At 42.4% G+C, this 20,147-nt stretch overlaps 1 protein-coding gene across 4 annotated transcripts; it reads right to left on the minus strand.

Moving 5' to 3' along the window:
• Nucleotides 1-1,488: 1,488 nt before the first annotated feature.
• abraxas2 (abraxas 2, BRISC complex subunit) lies at nucleotides 1,489-20,105 on the minus strand. Of its 4 annotated transcripts, none has more exons than XM_028967570.1 (10): nucleotides 19,815-19,862; nucleotides 19,433-19,523; nucleotides 16,699-16,735; nucleotides 16,547-16,613; nucleotides 16,354-16,416; nucleotides 16,226-16,270; nucleotides 14,458-14,577; nucleotides 14,106-14,190; nucleotides 12,312-12,426; nucleotides 1,489-4,600 (listed from the first exon to the last, which is right to left on the minus strand). In XM_028967570.1, exons 3-10 carry the CDS (start codon nucleotides 16,721-16,723, stop codon nucleotides 4,053-4,055), a joined length of 1,068 nt encoding a protein of 355 aa, XP_028823403.1. In that variant the 5' UTR covers nucleotides 16,724-16,735; nucleotides 19,433-19,523; nucleotides 19,815-19,862; the 3' UTR covers nucleotides 1,489-4,052. The 4 variants fall into 4 exon arrangements, with proteins under 4 accessions (XP_028823403.1, XP_028823404.1, XP_028823402.1 ...); XM_028967571.1 differs by having other exon boundaries at nucleotides 16,699-16,732; nucleotides 19,815-19,832; XM_028967569.1 differs by having other exon boundaries at nucleotides 16,226-16,416; nucleotides 16,699-16,732; nucleotides 19,815-20,105.
• Nucleotides 20,106-20,147: the final 42 nt, after the last annotated feature.

Raw genomic sequence — 20,147 nt, forward strand, 5'->3', positions numbered from 1 at the left:
GAAGTCTCTCTTCTGTCCATAACGGACATTTACAACACATCCTGCATCCAGAAAGCCACCAGCATTGTGAAGGACTCTACACATCCCTCACATGCACTCTTCACCCTCCTACTATCCGGACAAATGGTACCGAAGCATCCAGGCCCTCGCTGCCACACTCTGCAACAGCTTCATCCCACAGGCCATCAGACACATGAACACTCAGGGACTTTCCACTCTGGACTGACACACACACACACACACACACACACACACACACACACACACTACCTCTGAAGTAAAGTAAAAGTGAAGGGATTATCATTGTGAAACACTGCACACAGTGAAATGTGTCCTCTGCATTTAACCATCACCCTGAGTGAGCAGTGGGCACCATGACAGGTGCCCGGGGAGCAGTGTGTGGGGACGATGCTTTGCTCAGTGGCACCTCAGCAGATCGGGATTCGAACCGGCAACCTTCTGATTACGGGGCCGCTTCCTGTCAGTGTGTAACTTTGTTTAAATGTTACATGCAGCACCAGGTGAAAGTGAAGTGATTTCCATTGTGTGCACACAACAAAATGTGTCCTCTGCTTCTAACCATCACCCTGAGTGAGCAGTGGGCAGCCATGACAGTCACCCAGGGAGCAGTGTGTGTGGACGGTGCTTTGCTCAGTGGCACCTCGGCAGACAACCTTGTTTGGTTCCTTAACCACTAGGCCACCACTGCCCTCATTTTTTCACAAAAACCACCCTGCATCAGTCTAACCACCAGGCTATTTCATTTATTTTTTGCTTCATATATTGTCAAAAAAGTTAAATAAAATGTTTAAGTCAATGTATCTGTTGTGGTAAAATATGTAAATTCTACAGTGAACTACTTTTTCAGTAAAAATGTAATATAAAGGATTTTATTGTAATTCATTTATTCCACAGCTACAAATTGCTATACCACTGTAATTCTATGGCCATGGCTTCTGTGAAATCACTGTATACAGTTGCAGATTTATTGTAACACTGTGAAATTGTAGCCTGCTATTTCCAGTGAATTTATAACCCCCCAAAAGTACAGTGTAGAATTGTGTTCTGCATGTAATGTGCTACTTTCTCAGATGCTGCTGAATAAATGCAAAAACGGTTGCAATAAGTAAAAGTTTACTAAACCCTTTCTTGGGCCTCCGATGGCTGTATAAGCTCCCACATTTTTTCCGATTTAAAAAAAAATAACTGTAGGGGTCAGAAGTTGGTTGATTAAAGTTGGTATTCTACATATATTTCGCTGAACTTTGTACTTGGGTTTCTCATTTTAGGCTTCAATCAGTCTATGGTGTACTGCAAAGGTTTGCTAATTCAAATCTTGAACCACCAAGGTGCAACTGAGGTCAGGAGGTGATAGGTCCAAACTAAAATAGATTCTGGATACATGTCTTTTTTATGATAAGAGGTCCAAGTTAAAATGCTTGGTGCTCTGTGGACTAGAAGTGAAGTAAGGTGCCAAGTATAACAAAATGAATTATAATGAGGTTACATTTATTTTCTCATATCTCAATGGGTACTCTCGACAGACGCTTACAGTTGCAACCACTAAACATATACCCATTCTGAACAGACCCATTCTAAAACTAGGTGCACTGACAAGCGTACAGATATTAGTCCTAGTATACTGTACATCATCTATATGATGTGTCCATTTTGAAAACCCTTCAGCATTAATTGTGTGAGAAGCTAGGGTCTGATACCCTGCACACTGCTGCTTGGTGTCAGGATCCAGAGCAGCTTACAAAAAAATGGTTATGGTAGAATGCCTGGATACAAGTCAAGTGCAACAATGGCCCGAGAAGTCTATATAGGACAACCCAGGAGACCCATCCCATCACAGAATAGATATGGACACATTGTCGAATTTTTCAAACATTAACAGTAAGGCTGTTCCAAAGCAGAAGAGTTCTGTTACTGTGAAAGCTCTTCACTGGTAGGGTAATTATAGTATAATAGCATTTATTTAAATTTACAGTCAATACTTCAATGCTTTAAACTGTCAAATAGACAGTTGATTTCCTAACTTGATTTGTTTAAAAAAATTACAGTAACATTAATTAACCATTGGGACAGGCAACCAGCCCACCATAGATTGGTGCAGTGGTGCAGTAGTGGCCTAGCTAGTAAGGAAGCGGACCCGTAATTCGAAAGTCCACAAACTGCCAAGGCGCCACTGAGAAAAGCCCCGTCCCCACACACTGCTCCCCGGGCACCTGTCATGGCGGCCCACTGCTCACAGAGGGTGATGGGTACAAAGCAGAGGGCATATTTCGTTGTGTGCACTGTGTGCAGTGCTATGTATCACAATGACAATCACTACACTTGTCATAATTGTGGTATGGGGAGAGGCAAATATTTTCTTAGTTAGTTACCACTTCACTAACACAAAGTTAAACCTTATCAATAGGGACCAAATTCAAAACAAAATTAATCACCAATGAGCCCTGGGGGACCAAAGCAACCATTTAACTTTATTAGTATTTAGCTTTTCACAGTCCCATTACTTGAACCAGTTCAATCCCCCAAACCACTTTCCACTGAGTCCAGACATATTGCAGTAGAACAGGGGTCTCCAATCTCATGCACTGACCATGTCACGCCTTGTATTTCACATTGAGAAGTAAAGAATGACAGCCACCAATGGTTATCCCATGACACATTAATGGAAGAGGCTTATACAGAGTTCATAGCAGTCCAGAATTAACAGTCACCTACCATCCAAGTATGTTACACATGTACACATTAATACATGGATGACATTTGGTTTTTCCCAATCCTTCACTGTGTACATAAAACAGTTCCAGACACCTTAAGTGCATGAAAGGTTTCATATATGAAAATGAGGATGTGTGTAAGGTTTAATGCTCAGTATAAGCTCACTGTTAGGTGGGCACACCAGTGCATGATGGAATCTACAAATCTTTTCCTAAAGCCAACTTAAGTATTCCCTGTAGGTTATAGAGTTCAGGCGAGGGATCCTGTAATGAAGATCATATATAACAAAGTCTTCTGGCCCACACACACATTCATTTACTTATTACACATTCTCTACACAGATTTTAAGAAGCATGAGTTCAATCAAAGCTTCCATGGTAAAAAGAAAATCAACCAAATTTTACATAACAGCCTCTATCAGCGCTGCGATTGGGGAGCCAGTGCACACACTCACATAATGCACATAAGCTATATGAATAAAAAGCTGGCTTAGTGCTTTAAGATGAATTTGAATGGCTATTGTGCTGACACAGCAGTGATGGGAGCATTACTTGGTTATAGAACAGGGAGAATAATCATAGCAAGCAGGCTAGGAAAGCATACATATGTCAGCAGATTTCAAACTTCCCCTATAAATCGGGTAAAGAAACAAACTGATGACATCAGATCATATGAAGGGTCATAAAGTAGAAAGCCCAAGCAAACCTGCAACACAGAAGAATCAGGACCAATATATATTTAAACAGGTGAGGTTGACTTTTTTTGGATTATTATAGTCTATGCAGTCAAAAAACAAACATAACCTATAAAAGTACCAGTCATAATAGTTGAGTGGCAAAGGAGAGAGCAGATACCTCATGCCCTGGAACCTGGTTACGGAGCTCCAAGCACAATAGAACCAAGGAACACCAAAAACTTGATTTGTTTGTGTCATTCAGATTACATACTTCAAAATACTCATTTTATCATCTCCAACCATGATATATTTTTTAATAATAAAAGAAAGCAAAGAAGTGCCCAAAACAGATGCATAATGTGATAGATCTAAGCTTGTGTGCATATGTGAAACAATCTGCAAATAAAGAAAGGCAAGATAAACAGTTAGGTGGACCTTGCTATACTGCCCACTGTTCTCGGGCAATCTCCTGGAAGTAAGTGGAAAGTGTCCTACGAGCAACTCAAGCAGGCAGAACAGACCAGAACACACATGCTTAATTTGTTCTTCTCTAAATGAACAACCTTGCAGGGTCACTTGAGGCACTCTTCCTCTTTTCACCATTCCACTCCCCTCCTCTGGTCCTGTATTCCCACACAAATGTTTACAAGCTTGGGGAACTTTGCACATCGCCATCTGGTTGTAGCGCAGCAGGTCGACCCAACATGAGGGTCTCTGTCACCAGTGGTGACAGCGCTTCACTCATCAGATTCTCATACTCACTACTGTTCTCATCATCATCTTCTTCTTCACTTTCTACATTGTCCTCATTCTCCTCGTCTACATCCCACCCTGTGGGATGGCGTTCCAGGGAGTTGGAACTGGATCCATCATCGTTCCCAAGGCGAAGGCCTAGGGGAGGATGTCCAGGGGAACCCACTGCTTGAGGCCTGGGCAGAAGCAGTGCACTAGGGGAGTCCTGGCTGGGAGGGCCAGTGTAGGTACCAGCTCCTACTGCCATTCCTGCTGCTGGCAGAGTGAGTGGGGAGGTGGTCCCAGACCAGTCCAGTGGCAGAGATCCCTGCTGTAAGGGCACATGGGATGTCTGTTGTGTAAGAAGTGGTGGCTGCTGCCCAGACAAATTCAACAGACGTGCTGAACTCTCAAGAGACGCACTGAACGTAGAAGTGCCTGGTTCCTGGAGAGCGGAGGCTGGAGAGGACAAAAGGGACACAACAGGTGATTCTTTTTTTCCCAGGTGGAAACGTGACATTCATCAAACATCGCGGAACAATAAAAAAATATATAGTAAACACTGAAATTCACAGACACAGCACACGTCTGTCATACAATTATTGAATGATTTGGTAAATTTACATTAATGTTATGTACTAGTGTGAAAAAACAGTTGAGGTCAATATTATTACACCCCCAGGAATTATTGAAAATTTTCCTAAACTTCTTCCCAATGTTTGCAGCATTGATGAAACTTGATATAAATCATACAATAACCAGTGCAGTTTTGTAAATATAAAATATATTTTTATGCTTGCTTTATCAAATATAGTGGCGAAAAAAGCAGGTCAAATATATTCGCTCCATGTGAATGTTTGCGGTCAAAACGTGCCTCAGTAATTACCGTAAATTCCAAACTATAGTGTGCACCTGTTTGTAGGCTAGGGCCATGCAACACAATAAAATTCATATTGCGATATAAATTGAACCATAAACAGTATATATTGCAATATATAATTTAATAAATACAGTACAGGCCAAAAGTTTGGACACACCTTTCCATTCAATGTGTTTTCTTTATCTTCATGACCATTTACGTTGGTAGATTCTCACTGAAGGCATTAAAACTATGAATGAACACATGTGGAGTTATGTAGTTAACAAAAAAAGGTGAAATAAGTGAAAACATGTTTTATATTCTAGTTTCTTTGCTCTGATTACTGCTTTGCACACTCTTGGCATTCTCTCGATGAGCTTCAAGAGGTCGTCACCTGAAATGCTTTTCACTTCACAGGTCTGCCTTATCAGGGTTAACTAGTGGAATTTCTTGCTTTATTAATGGGGTTGGGACCATCAGTTGTGTTGTGAGAGGTCAGGTTACTACACAGCCAACAGTCCTATTGGACAACTGTTGAAATTCATATCATCACTTTAAGAAATGAAGGTCAGTCAGTTCAGAAAATCGCAAAAACCATCAAGCAAAACTGGCACACGTGAGGACCGACCCAGGAAAGGAAGACCAAGAGTAACCTCTGCTTCTGAAGACAAGTTCATCAGATTCACCAGCCTCAGAAATCGCATGTTATCAGCAGCTCAGATCATCTCAGCAACCAGATAAATGCCACACAGTTCTAGCAGCAGACCCATCTATAGAACAAATGTTAAGAGGAGACTGCATAAATCAGGCCTTCATGGTCAAATAGCTGCCAGGAAACCACTGCTAAGGAGAGGCAACAAGCAGAAGAGATTTGTTTGGGCCAAGAAACACAAGGAATGGACATTAGACCTGTGAAAATCTGTGCTTTGGTCTGATGAGTCCAAATTTGAGATCTTTGGTTCCAACCACCGTGTCATTGTGAGACGCAGAAAAGGTGAATGGATGGATTCCACATGCCTGGTTCCCCTTGTGAAGCATGGAGGAGAAGGTGTGATGGTGTGGGGGTGTTTTGCTGCTGACACTGTTTGGTATTTATTCCTAATTGAAAGCACACTGAACCAGCATGGCTACCACAGCATCCTGCAGCGACATGCCATCCCATCCAGTTTGTGTTTAGTTGGACAATCATTTAATTTGACCACAAACACACCTCCAGGCTGTGTAAGGGCTATTAGACCAAGAAGGAGAGTGATGGAGTGCTGCGGCAGATGACCTGGCGTCCACAGTCACTGGACCTGAACCCAATCCAGATGGTTTAGGGTGCGTTGGACTGCAAAGTGAAGGCAAAGGGGCCAACAAGTGCTAAACACCTCTGGGAACTCCTTCAAGACTGTTGGAGAAGCATTTCAGGTGACGACCTCTTGAAGCTCATCGACCAGAGCAAAGAAACTAGCATATAAATAAATAAAAACTTATTTCACCTTTTTTTGTTAAGTACAGAACTCCACGTGTTCATTTATACTTTTGGTGCCTTCAGTGAGAATCTACCAACGTAAATAGTCATATATAAAATAAAGAAAACACATTGAATGACAAGGTGTCCAAACTTTTGAATGTACATTTAAATGCAACAGTTTTTGAAAAGGTAACATTTGTCAATAGCAAAGGTACCGCAGCATGATTTTTTTTACAGATACATCAACATAGAGCTGAACTGTATACCAGATAAAGCAATATCTGGGTAATTCTACTGAAAGTGAACGTTGTCACACCATAAGGCCAGAGAAATACCAGGTATTTGTATGATGTGAGTGATTATATAACATTTTAGGGTTTTCAGCTTTACAGAGTCAGAAAAGTCAGAAAATAACCCCAACCATTTTATTTATTGGGTCTGCAGAATTTAACACCCCTAAACTCAAGATTTAAGATCAACATTTTACTAGTCTTTTTTTTTTTTTTTCCCTTTCCGCAGAAACCCTGAGTGCTCCCCAAAACAAATGCCTCAAGATGAAATTAGGTTTTGCGCAGATTTTGTGACAAATTTTTGTGGATATTTCTCTCCCATTTGCTAAATTTAAATCCCTTTCAAGAAATTGTAGATTAATAAGCCGCATGTGTCCCCGTTGAAACATGACATTAACTGAGCAAGATATTAAGGGAATTTTTTTTTTTTTTTTTTTTTTTTTCAATTAATCGACGGTGACATCCACAACTACATACATACCGCAAATGCTTTTTTCAGAACAGTGCTTTTAACAGCATGTAACGCTCTGTCCTGTCGGAGTGTGCGGTGCACATCTCGAGCCGGGATTGTGCAGCAGAAGGCGAACGCCATGGCCGGAGGGCTTCAGGCTGAGAACACAGACGCAGACATTGCTGGAGTTCGTATTAAATTCGTTTGATCAAAGTCAGTAACATGCCGGAGGCAGCGCGGGTCAGACGGCATGAGAGCAGAGTGGGAGAGCAGAGGGAAGAGGAACAGCTGCAGCACCACGGTTGGGAGACGCGCATGGAGGCAAGAGAAAAGATGCCTTTGCAGTGGCAGAGTGGAAGCAGAAAGTCGCTGGCTTCAGCCAGCATAGAGGGACTGGGGAGCGTGGTGATATTCAGGCGGTCAGCAGGAGAGATCTGAGTCCAGGAACATTCAAGGGGAGTGTTCAGGAGGGTTGGTCAGGTTCAGGCGGAAGTCATTCATGAGAGAACTCGGGCAACGGTACAGGCAAGTGCGATCCAAAAGCTGAAGTTCGAAGCTGGTGAAAGGGCTTAGTTTAAGGTTTGTCAGACGATTATTATAGCTAGAAGCAGCACCAGGTTAATTCCACAAATGTTAAGTGGGCGAGGATCCAAGATTGCGGCCCAGCTTTAGAACCCTCACCATCATTGTCCGTGACAGGGTCATATTCCACGGGTCCGACCAATCGCCCCCTTGGAAGGGCGGTCTGGAACCGTGACAGATCGGTATACACTGCACGGGGTAAGAAGTGGAAGAGAAGGGGCAAGAACCAGCCTTCTCAAACCAAGCCTTCTCCATCCTCCCCGCATTCTGACCAGGAACTCTCCTCTCTTAGCCTCGCTCTCATGAGAGTGCCTATCCAGTGTTTGAGGTAAAAGTTACATACATGTGACTACCGTTACAGTGAGGCTGCTGAAACAGTTTCATTGGTCCACTGTGACCTGTTCGGTAATTTCACCGGTCTGATATGACTAGGTTAAATGTTGGTGGCAGAAAGCTAGTCAGCCCAGTAAAATCCATAAATTAGCAGTTCTCAAAGCATGTGAAAAAAGTAGCGGTTTATAGTCCAGAATTTAAGGTAACCAATCAGCTTTGAAACCACACCTGTGAAATTGGCTTCCTAAAAACTCAAAAGGAAAAAATAAATAAATAAATAAATCAGCATAAAAAGAACAGGGTACATCACCACATGAGAGGGAAAACTTGCTCAAAGGAAATCAGTCTGGAGCTCAGAAAGAAGATAGGCTCATGCTAAGGAGTAGGCTATGCTGCCATCTCCACATGATTCACAGGGTCTATAATTCCTGGACGTTGCATAACTTGCAAGTAAGAGACAAATTCTGTAAGAAACCAACCTGGTCGTTGACCTAAGCGCAGGAGAACTACCGTAAGAACTACTCTAAAAGATTTGTGTAAGTTGTGACTCAGAAATGGTAGTTTTGATTATTAATAACAATTTGGATCTCTTTTTTGCTTTTTCTTGTTTCAACTTGGTGCATCAAATAAAATATCCTAATTAAACTTAGTGGAAATTGTTATTTATAGTGTTGTTAATGGTCATTTACATGAAAAAATGGTGTTGAATTTCATAAGGGGGGGATAATAATTTGGGCCTCAACTTTATACACAGAAATAAAGTTCTTAGGTGTCAAAAACTTTCAAGCACTAATATAGTGTGCTTTCTAATTGTATTCTTAATTTTGAAATTGATTATAAACAGTGCAGCCTTAATTTACAGTGGATTATACAGTTGGGACAGACAATTTTGTTTCTTAGAACTTCACTGACTCCTGCTTGAACAGTCACCTTATCATGGTGGAGGAGCTTGAGAGCCCTAATGATCCTAGGAGCTATGTTGTCTGGGGCCCCTGGTAGGGTCTCCCATGACAAATTGGTCTTAGGTAAAGGGTGAGAGAAAGTACAGTTCAAAACTGTACTCAGAAAGTACAGTTCTTTGTTCCTTCAGTTCTTTGTTCCTTCATGTACCTGGCCTGGAGGGTTACCAGGGACCCTGGAGCCAGGACTGTGGTTAGGGCCCATGAGCAAGCGACTTGGTGGCCCATGGAGACCGGCCAGGTCCAGACAGATAAGTGGCCTCATCAAACTGTGGACTCACCACCCGCAGGAGGAACATGAATAGTCCGGTGTAATGTGGATTAGGTAGCAGACAGAGATGGGAGCTTTGGTGGTCCGATCCCTGGACAAGGAAACTGGCTATTGGGACATGGAAACTCCCCTCTCTGGCAGGGAAGGAGATGGAGTTTGTGGAAGAGGTTGAACGGTACCGGGTAGATAATAGTCGGACTCACCTCGAAACATAGCATTGGCTCTTAAACCTAAGTCCTTGAGAGAGGTTTGCTGGAGTCTCCTTTGCTGGAGTTGCTCCGGGTGAGAGGCGGAGGGCCAGGGTTGGCTTTTTGTTAGCCCCAAGTTCTCAGCCTGTTTGTTGGGGTTTACCCTGAGGGACGAGATGGTAGCTTCCCTGTGCCTTCGGGTCGGTGAATGGATCCTGACTATTGTTTGCTCTTAGGCGCCAAATAGCACCCTTTTTGGAGTCCCTTGGATGAATGCTAGATAGTGCTCCAACTGGGGACTCCATTGTCCTGTTGGGGGGCGCTCACGTGGGCAATGACAGCAGGACCTGGAGGGGCGTGATTGGGAGGAACAGTTTGGCCATGTGGAACACCATGTTCGAACAAAAGGATGCCCATCAGTACACTTGGTACCAGGGCAGCCTAGGTTGTTGGTCGATGATTGACTTTTTAAGTCATATCATCTGTCCTGCGACCATATGTTTTGGACACTCGGGTGAGAGGAGCGGAGCGGTCAACTGATCACCACATGGTGGAGAGTTGGATCAGATGGCAGGGGAAAATGCCACGCAGACCCAAATGAATAGTGAGGGTCTGCTGGGAACGTCTGGCAGAAGATCCTGTCAAGATGGTCTTCAATTCCCACCTTCAGCAGAGCTTTGACCGCGTCCTGAGAGCAGTGGGGGACATTGAGTCAGAATGAACCTTGTTGCTCTCTGTGATTTTTGAGGTGGCTGTTGCTAGCTGTGGTTGCAAGGTGGCCGGTGCCAGTCATGATGGTAACCCCCATACCCGCTGGTGGACACCAGTGGTTAGGGGTGCAGTCAGGCTGAAGGAGGCCTACAGGGCATGGCTGGTATGTGGGTCTTCAGAAGCAGCAGACTGGTACCAGATGGCAAAGTGGGGTGCAGCAGTGACAAACACAGAGGCAAAATCTCAGGCATGGGAGGAGTTCGGTGAGGCCATGGAGATAGACTACCGATCGACGCCGAAGAGGTTCTGGCAAACCATCCGATGCCTCACTGTTTACAGTGGGAATGGGGAGCTGCTGATGTTGACTGGGGCTATAGTCGGGCGGTGGAAGGAATAATTTGAGGAACTCAATCCCACCAACGCGGAGCTGGGATAACTGGGTATGGACTGTCCAATCTCTGGGGCACCTTGCTGAGGTAGTCAAACAGCTACACAGCGGTGGAGCCCTGGGGGTGGATGAGATCAGTCCTGTGTATCTCAGGGCTATGGATCTTGTAGGGCTGTCATGGTTGACACGTCTCTGCAACATTGCCACTCTACCGGAACTGCCCCCGATGTCCACGCAGACAGGGATGGTGGTCCCCGCTTTTAAGGAAGGGGACCAGAGGGTGGGGGACCTATAGGGGGATCACACTCCTCAGCCTCCCTGGAAAGGTCTACTCCAAGGTACTGAAGAAGAGGGTCCAGTCGATAGTTGAATCTCAGATTGAGGAGGAGCAATGTGGTTTACCTTCTGGCCATGGAACTGTGGACCAGCTCTTTACCCTTTCTAGGGTGATCGAGCAAACTCCCATGCCCCCTCCACCGATCCATATGTGTTTAGTGGATTTGGAGAAGGCTTATGAGCGTGTCAGGAGTATGGGGTGGATTGCCTTTTGTTAAGGGCCATTCAGTCCCTGTACCAGAGGAACGTGAGCTTGTCCGCATAGCTGGCAGTAAGTCAGACCTGATCCCGGTGAGGGTTGGACTCCACCAGTGCTGCCCTTTGTCATCGGTTCTATATGGACAGAATTTCTAGGCGCAGCCCTGGTGTGGAGGGTGCGCAGCCGTGGTGTGGAGGAGAGAGGTCCTGCCTCAAGTGAAGTATCTCGGGGTATTGTTCACAAGTGAAGGAAGGGAGCAGGAGATCGACAGGCGGATTGGGGCTGAACCGCTGAACTGATCTGTCGTGGTGATTTACCAGTTGATCTACGTCCCAATCCTCAAATATGGTCATGAGCTCGGACATTTGAGAGGGACTCAGAGTAGAAGCCCTGCTCCTCCACATCAAAAGGAGCCAGTTGAGGTGGTTTGGGCATCTGCTCAGGATGCCTCCTGGAAGGTGTTTCGGGCATGTCCTGCCAGCAGAAGGGTCCCAGGTCGACCCAGGACACACTGGAGAAATTATATCTCCAGTCTGGCCTGGGAACGCCTTGGGGTCCTGCCGGAGGAGCTGGTGGAGGTGGCTGGGGAGAGGGCTGTCTGGAATCCCTACTTGGGATGATGCCCCCTCGACCCGGATAAGTGGACAAAAGGCAAAGGCGACGAAGACGATGAGAACTTCTCTGAGCATATTCACACTCACACACATGCATGTATTTGAGCATTTATGTATACTTTTGTCCCTGGGTGTATTTGAATAAATTATGTGAAATACTCACAATGCAACACTCCAATGTAAGCATGTAATACAGGTTTAAACTAAATTATTTATGATTTGGGTGCTCAAAAGCTCCCAAAAATGAACTAAATTCAATTGAAATTTTAAAAACTAAGACCTAGACCCATGAGCTCCAAGTCATTATATTACGGATCTCTTCACTTTTCTACTCTTCCTGTTCATGTGTAATTACTTTAATTGTAGCATACAAAACAAACACTGTATACAATAGCACAATCCTTGCATGAATTGTAAGCTTTCAATGAATACTGATGTATTTCCTGAGAAATTTCCTATCAACAAGTCTAAGAACTTCTTGATTGGTGGTTAAACAGATTTGCACCCACAATGGAAAGAATGTGATCACTTACTCTCTTCCTCTACAGTTTTGTGTTTCCTGAGCTCAATTTGCTGTTTGAGTTTATTCACCTCCTCCTGAATTTTTTCTTTGACACGTTCACTCTGGTCAACCTCTCCGCAAACAGCCTAGACAGAAAAAAAAAAGTTTGAGAAGCCCAGTTTTGGCCAGAGAAAATGATAAAAGCACCCTGATCCCAGCTCACAACCTTGAATTGCATATGCTCTCAACAAAGGCTGAAAATGTGGCTAAATAGCTACAGAAAAGTCCATGGTTATAAAACTGTACAGTATATTACTTGGTCTTCATAGGAATGTTTTTACAGACAATAACGAAAACAGCAAATCGCTGACCTGATGTAGAATGATAGAATTAAAAAAAATATTTCCATCTCCACGGCTGCAGAATTTCACTGCTTTTCACATACTATGTTATGTTTTTATGAGCACGAAAGTTAAACTGTTTTGTTTCTACCATAACACATTAAACATGAAAAACAGATTAAGTGAATTGCCTACATCAGAAATAATGTATACTAAGAGCTGTTATTGAGTGTGTTATCCATTATGAAAGCTTTATCACACTTAAAATCAAGCAAGAGTGTTACTACATATTGGGCAAACTCCATAAGAAAAATCCTGAGGACCACATATACATGTGTTGTGGTGGATATGCCACTGTTGTAATAGATGATGGAAGGAAAGATGATTCCAGGTCCTACAATACCTGAAAGTGATGTATCTGTGGAAAAATGTTTTTAAGAAGATTGACAGGAAGTTCAAATGAAAGTCAACATTTGGGATCCCTGCCCATTGTGTACATGCATTAAAAGAGAGCGCACCTAGGTCATCTCAGATCTGAGCTATGTTAACACTACTAGTTACTTTCAGAAAGGTGTATAAGGTGTATAAGGTCTGTTGTTTTGATGTAAACACTTTAAACCAATAAAATGCTTTACTTTTACTGCAGCTAGCCAGCTCATGACAAGAGCGCGAGAAGCCGCAAGCATTAATCTGTCACCTGTTTACTGCTTTAATGTTAAAATGGATCGACATTTGATTAATAAAAAAAATAAAGCATATGTTGTACATTCCTCTAAAGAAATAACAAGGATTTTCCTTTTTATGTGAATCCACTTCAACTTCTAACAAAAATTTCATTCGCCTCATTGACACTCATTTGGCTCGCAGCAGAATACACGGCTCGAACAAACTTTGGTGTGCCAGCACTAAAGTTAGTTGCTTTTAACAATGCAGTTTAACAGGTTCACATTTCTTTTTAAATCTGTGCGCATACTGGCAATATTGACTTAAATGATTAAAGGTCCCCTATTATTAAAGGTTTTTTTTTTTGCTTTTATATCAGTCATAGCCATCCCCTAATACTGTATCTGAAGTCTCTTTTTGAAATTCAGCATTGGTGCAGATTTACAGCCACTTTGAGCCCCACAATGAGATTTCCCCGTTTTGGTGTTTGTAGCTTTAAATGTTCATGAGGAGGAGAGAGGCGGGATGAGGAGGAGAGAAGCCTATAGAACTTGAGAGTGTATTTCGTGGAAATGATGCCATCATTCATCAACCACAATGTTTGGTTCAGACAGGAAGTCGTGTCAAGAGTTTTTTCAGAAAAAAATAAAGCAGAGATAATTCCAGATATGGCCGTCTGAGCTGCTGCTCTCTGAGCATGCTTTACACCTATCACCATTTCTAGCCATTACAGGACCATAGGCTAGGGAAACTCGTATTAAATAAAGTTCTATAACACTCAACAGTATGAACACACACATATGATTGAAGGTCATTCTGACCTGGACTTTCTCCTGCAGTGCACTATAGACCTGGAAGATGGTTCTGATGTCTTTCATCACCCCATCCATGTCAAAGAACTCAGCTCTGGGGGAGGAAAAACGGTCACTAATAACTGAAAATCTAAAATTAACAAATTAAGTTAAGTAAATAAATTAAATATAATCTAATGCCTGCCTGATTTGTTGTAAGAAAAGTATAGACTACCTCAGTAAGTCATTGGAAAAGAACAAACATTTATGGTTGCCCAGAGTACTACGTGATCACTTGCTGTGAATTCTGTCTCCTTCTCTCTGGCTCTTCAGTCTGTCTGAAAGGTACTTTAAAATATTACAATTATTATTCATTCCTCACCCATGCTCTTTGATGACAGTGACATATGTTTTAGATGTGTTTGGGACTGAGGACAACTTGTATTCTTGTTGACTGGTGTTGCCCAGGTTGGGGATGTTCAGCGAGATCCTTTGATTATACCTGAACAGAAAGAAAGACAGAGACATCAAGAGGGGCTGCAACTACCTATACCCCAGAATTACCCCAGAAGGTACTAGTACCTGGAGGGCACTGCAAAGATTACTTTTTCCCTGACCCACCAAACCTGATTCAACTCAAGATTTTATTGCTTTAAAATGATTGAAACATGGATGTAGGGTACTCTGTAGTCTACATCTACGGCATGCTAAGTGTAATATGTATTTTATTCTGATATATAGATATACGATTAATATCAAATCATATCTAATATTTACATTTATGACCAAGACTAGTATCATACTCGAAAGAATGATACTAGTATTTTTTAATATAACAATAAATAGAAATGAAAATTAAGAGTGAAAAGATGGCGTAGACCGCAGTCTCCCATGGTAACATGGCTCTGAAGATCGCCGCTTAGTGTGACTGTACAGTGTTCGTGGGAAGCAGCGGAGACGGGGCAAGGTTTGGCGTCTTCAGAAATTGGTTTGTACCGGGTGTAGTCTTTTATTCATTTTGGTTTAACAGGCACGCCAACTGTGTTGGTCCAAGACAAATCAGATGAGACTTGGTCCTTTTTGTATTTTCCTGGAACGGGAATATTAATTTCCTTCTTTCTTCTAATTTTTTTCTCCACCGACACACCACCCCCGATGACAATTTCCCACAACTTAAAGCAACAGGTTCAACTCATAATATGGGTGTAGCAATCAATCCAGAGGGGCATGCAATGTGGCGTCCATAACCGAGCGAGTCTAGTACTGTGATTCATGACTCAGCCGGGTTAATTACTGGATGAACTGGATCCTTCTAGTCCTGACTATACCATGTCTAAATTGTAAACTCTCTTAAATTAAGACATCTTAGTGTTCTGTGTGTCTGGCTGTGTTTTTGCATCCTGTCTCTTTTAGGTTGACTTCATGGGAGTAGTTGAAGCCTTCCAGCTCCACCTACCATCTGCCATTGGTCACCTCCACCTATATAAAGAGACTTCAGATTGTGTTCAGGAGGTCCCCAGGGTCTGGTAGGCCCTTATGCTTTTGGGACGTCCCCAGGGTCCACGGAGATCTGCATGGAGCGCCGTTGGGGATCTCATTTGTATTTCTTGTTGCTTTGTGTGATAGACCCTTTGTTGTTTGCCTGTGTTGGCCTGTTAGCTGTTAGCCTGTTATGTGCCCTTTTTGTTGACTTGTGCGCATTTTGAGATATCCCTGTTGTTATCCCATCCCTTCCTTTAGGCTGTTTTGATGTTTATTAGCTGTCCTGAGTCCGCTGTTTATTGTACCTGTTAGCTCACTGTGAATAAAAGCACTGTTAGTACTCGTTGTTTGGTCCTGTATGTAACAATGGACCTCCTCCTCTCCACACCCTTGTCGCGTTTCTTAGACCCCTAGACCTAGGAACGTGACACAAGGCATTTTATTTTCTTTTAAAAGACTATTGAAACACTTCAGTTGAGTCACAGTTGTCTATTTCGCAATACTGACTCAAGTGAATCATGCAGCCAGATCAGTCTGATATAAGCGTGTTGGCGGCAGGAAGCTAGTTGGCCTATAAAAAATCCACAAATTAGCTGTTGTAAAAGCAGCAGCGTCTTATAATCCAGAATTTACAGTAGTTATTTCAAAGGAATATATAACATCCTCACCTGCGGTTTGGCCTGAACAGAACATACTCCAAAGCATGTGTTGAGCTGTTGGCGGTGGAGATGAAGCTTAGAAGCAGAAAGACCAGATCAGGGACCCCAAGGATACTGCTCAGCTTCTTATGGATCACCTGTTCTCTGAATGACATCTGCTGCTGGGTGTTCCTCCGAAAACGATACCAGCCAATAACATTCTTTTGGAATCACAGGGGATCAATCATTTTTCAAATGGCATTCAAATTTGCAAAAAGAACAAAAAAAAATTAGATTTTGTAGTTATATTACAGAAAAGAAGAAGCTTTACACACGTTAGATTACACTTACTTTCCTTCTGTCTTTAAGAATCCGGTTGAGATTTTCTTCACTGATGTTTCCTGCATAGTCATAAAAGCTTAAATGGAACAAAGAGAAAAAGATTCCTTATAATGACATAACCTTTTCCAAAATGTAACAGCCAGATAAAGACAGGCCTTTACCTAAAGAGATGTGTACAAGGTTCATGGTTATGGACTTCTGTGGAGAGAAAAACTGGTTATTAAACACCACAATGAATTTTATAATTCTAAATAATCCCTTTAACCTGTTCAATACTGGGCCCTAAATCCTAAAACATTTTGTTTTGTTATCATAAAAGTTAACATTTCAGAAATGGCACCAGGTGTGAGAAAGATCAAAGATTCAATGGCAACCTAGAATAAAGGTGTACACCTTTACAGTGATTATCCATCTGAACCTGCAAAACCTCAGGTAGTCCACAGTACAACATCATGACCACCACCTGCACGAAACTATCAATTTGGGCACATTTAGAGATCCATTTAGGGCTGCAACTAACGATTATTTTAATAACTAACGATTAATCTGTTGATTATTTGTTTTTGATTAATCGTAGAATCGGATAAAAAAAAAAAAAAAAAAAAAAACAAGAAAAGCATTAATTTCCAACCCTTTATTCAAAAACAGAACCAAAATCTTTAGAAAGTGCACAAACATGTTGCTCCTTGAGCTTTTATAATAAAAATAAAATAAAAATGGATGTATGCTTTACATCTGCCAAATATAGACTTTCTTTTTTTTTTTTTTTAAATAAAGTGCCACCTGAGCTGCCAGAACGATAAATCATTTATAAAAAAATAAAGAACAATACAAATCAGAAAATTTAACAGGATTTGTTTGAATGTCAGAACTTGTTCTCTACACTACACTGCAGATGCACACACTCACAAACTCTCACACTGACACACACTGCAAAAAATGCTTTTCTAACTTTTTCGGTCCAAATGGGGTAAGAAAACTAATCTTAATGAGATATAATCTCAAACTGAAGTTTTAAGCATCACTTAATTTTCTCATGCCATTTTTCTTGTCTAGTAATCTTGATTTAAGATTTTTTTAGATATTTGGACTGGAAACGAGACAAAAAAACTAGGTAAGAAAAGCTTTTTTTGCAGTGTAGCTATACATGACAACAGATTGAAAAATGAATGGTCCAAAAAAGGCTAGTGAATAAAAACATGTCTTTAGTCTTTTAATGCAAAGTAACTATAACACCCCTGCTTTACTACTGTTATTAACCCGCTAACGCTAACTTGTCATGCTTGTCAAGCTGGATGACGGGTAAACATTTACATTTACAGCATTTATCAGACGCCCTTATCCAGAGCGACTTACAATCAGTAGTTACAGGGACAGTCCCCCTGGAGCAACTTAGGGTTAAGTGTCTTGCTCAGGGACACGAGTCGTCCACGCGGAGACACAGAGAAGAGTCCGAACGCTGTTTCATCCCCCCTCCACACCTGTAGGTGGCGCTGTACGTCCCCGTCTAGTTCTCCTCCACGGTGAGTTAAACACCAGCACCAGGGACATTACATTCCTCACTTCAAAACGGAACTAAAGTAGGATTCTGTAGCGACTTACCCTGCTGCTGAACTCCCTCTTCCTCCTCAAACACTCCAACATGTTTGCGTTTCAGGTGCAGGATCATTGCCGTGGTGCTCCCGTGCTGTGCCATGTCGCTTTTGCATGTATCTGTCATGTATCCGCCATGTATCCGTCCTCTACCTCCGCTCCGTTTTTTTTTTATTTTTGCTCCGCGCTGTCTATGAGGCGCCAAACTCTGCTAGCATCTGTGCGCGAGAGAGACCGAGTGCGTTCACTCCGCTCTCAAATAGTTTTTTTTTTTTTAATAATCAAACGTCTCCGCGTCACGCGACATAACGAATCGATTAAGGAAATTCGTTGCCAACTCTTTTAGTAATCGATTTTTATCGATTCAATCGATTTGTTGTTGCAGCCCTAGATCTATTAGAGCCCAAACGGTGCCCAGGACTAAGTAACTAAGAAGTAATTCAGAGGGGGAAATTTTTTTAATATTAATTATTTTACATTGTAAGTATATGTAATAAGTGAAAGAATGCTCATATATGATATTAGAATTGATCTATATAGCGTTATAATAATATAAATCCAATAACAAAAATCTAAAAAGATAAAACTGGACCAGATTTGCTCACAATGCAATATAAAATAATGCAATAAAAATTAACTTGCTGTATGCTTTTGTTCTCCTGTACGCAACCGGATAACAGGACATTCTCAACGGACGATTTGGATGACTGGCCAGCAGATTCGAGAGGCAGTCCCAAGATAAACACCATTCAATCACAAACCACGTTGATCCTCCACAATCAGTGTCTTTTTTCAAACATGAGAGCACCACCTCAATCTGCAGCATTGAAGATTAGTGTTAACCATGCAACTCCTTCAACATTTCCAGAAGAATGCAGCAAGTTCCTCAGGGGTGGTGGAACGCCCCCTCTCTGGTCACACCACACAATGCTTTTCCAGTATAGTGTCAAGGCTGTCCAGAAGTGCTTCTCTGTGGTGACTCCAAAATCTTCCCGTCCACTAACTTTTGCTTCAGCAACTGCTATCTGTACTTTTCAGATGAATCTCGAGAATCCTCAAAAAGCTCGTTCCAGATATTTAATAATCAGTAAAACATGATCTGAGTACAATGTTCCATGTGTATTATGGGGTAGACAAAGTTCAGAACTAGAGCTGTTGAAATTGGAAGTAGCTAAATGAGTCTGTATTTCAAGAAAACACGTGAAATGCGAACTGAGAGGCGGTGAAGGTGATCATGAGATGGTATCTGCAGATAAAGGAACCACATTCCAGGAATGAGTCCATCTTTCACTGAAGTCTTACCTACAACCTGGAGAAATTCCGAAGTGCCAATGTGGGAGTCGCTGATGCTGAGAGTCTCCTCCTGCCGCACCTCTCCCAGCAGAAAGCCTTCCTGCACGATGAACATTGCACCTTGCACTTTCATTTCAACCACAAATATAATCGGAGGCAATAAAGCAGCTTATACATGAAGCATGTGAAAATGTAAATTATTAAAATGATATTTGACAAGGGCGGTCGAGGAATACAGGAAATGCAGAAACACACTGAACCAGAAGCTCGTTTCAGTGACACCGACTAATCGGAGTTTGGTGGAACTGACGGGAAAGAACACGGCGGCCTCGACTAATCAGACCCGACTGGGCGAGCGCAGAGTCCCTGGTCCCTCCGACCGAACACTTACATGATCAGAGTCGCTATTGGAGCTGTGGTAGCACACAGAACTAAAGGTATAGCCCGAAATGAACGCCGCCATGATGAAAACATCCCAAGCGATCCCAGCGTGCACCGCGGCCACACGTCCACGTCTTTAACGCGTCACTTCGCTCGACAGGAGAGACGCTTTCGAGGCGGATCTTTGTCTCATAATAAAATCACTAACCTGTTAAAACGAGCAATGCATTTATTTAAACTTTATATTATCGGGTAAAGTCGCTGCTATGGATTATTTTCGCGCAGAGGAACTTCGTGGGATACAAACGTCACACATCGTGACTAAAATCTTCAGCCAATAAGG

The sequence above is a fragment of the Denticeps clupeoides genome, unplaced genomic scaffold (assembly GCF_900700375.1).
Source record: "Denticeps clupeoides unplaced genomic scaffold, fDenClu1.1, whole genome shotgun sequence".
NCBI classification, from domain to species: domain Eukaryota; kingdom Metazoa; phylum Chordata; class Actinopteri; order Clupeiformes; family Denticipitidae; genus Denticeps; species Denticeps clupeoides.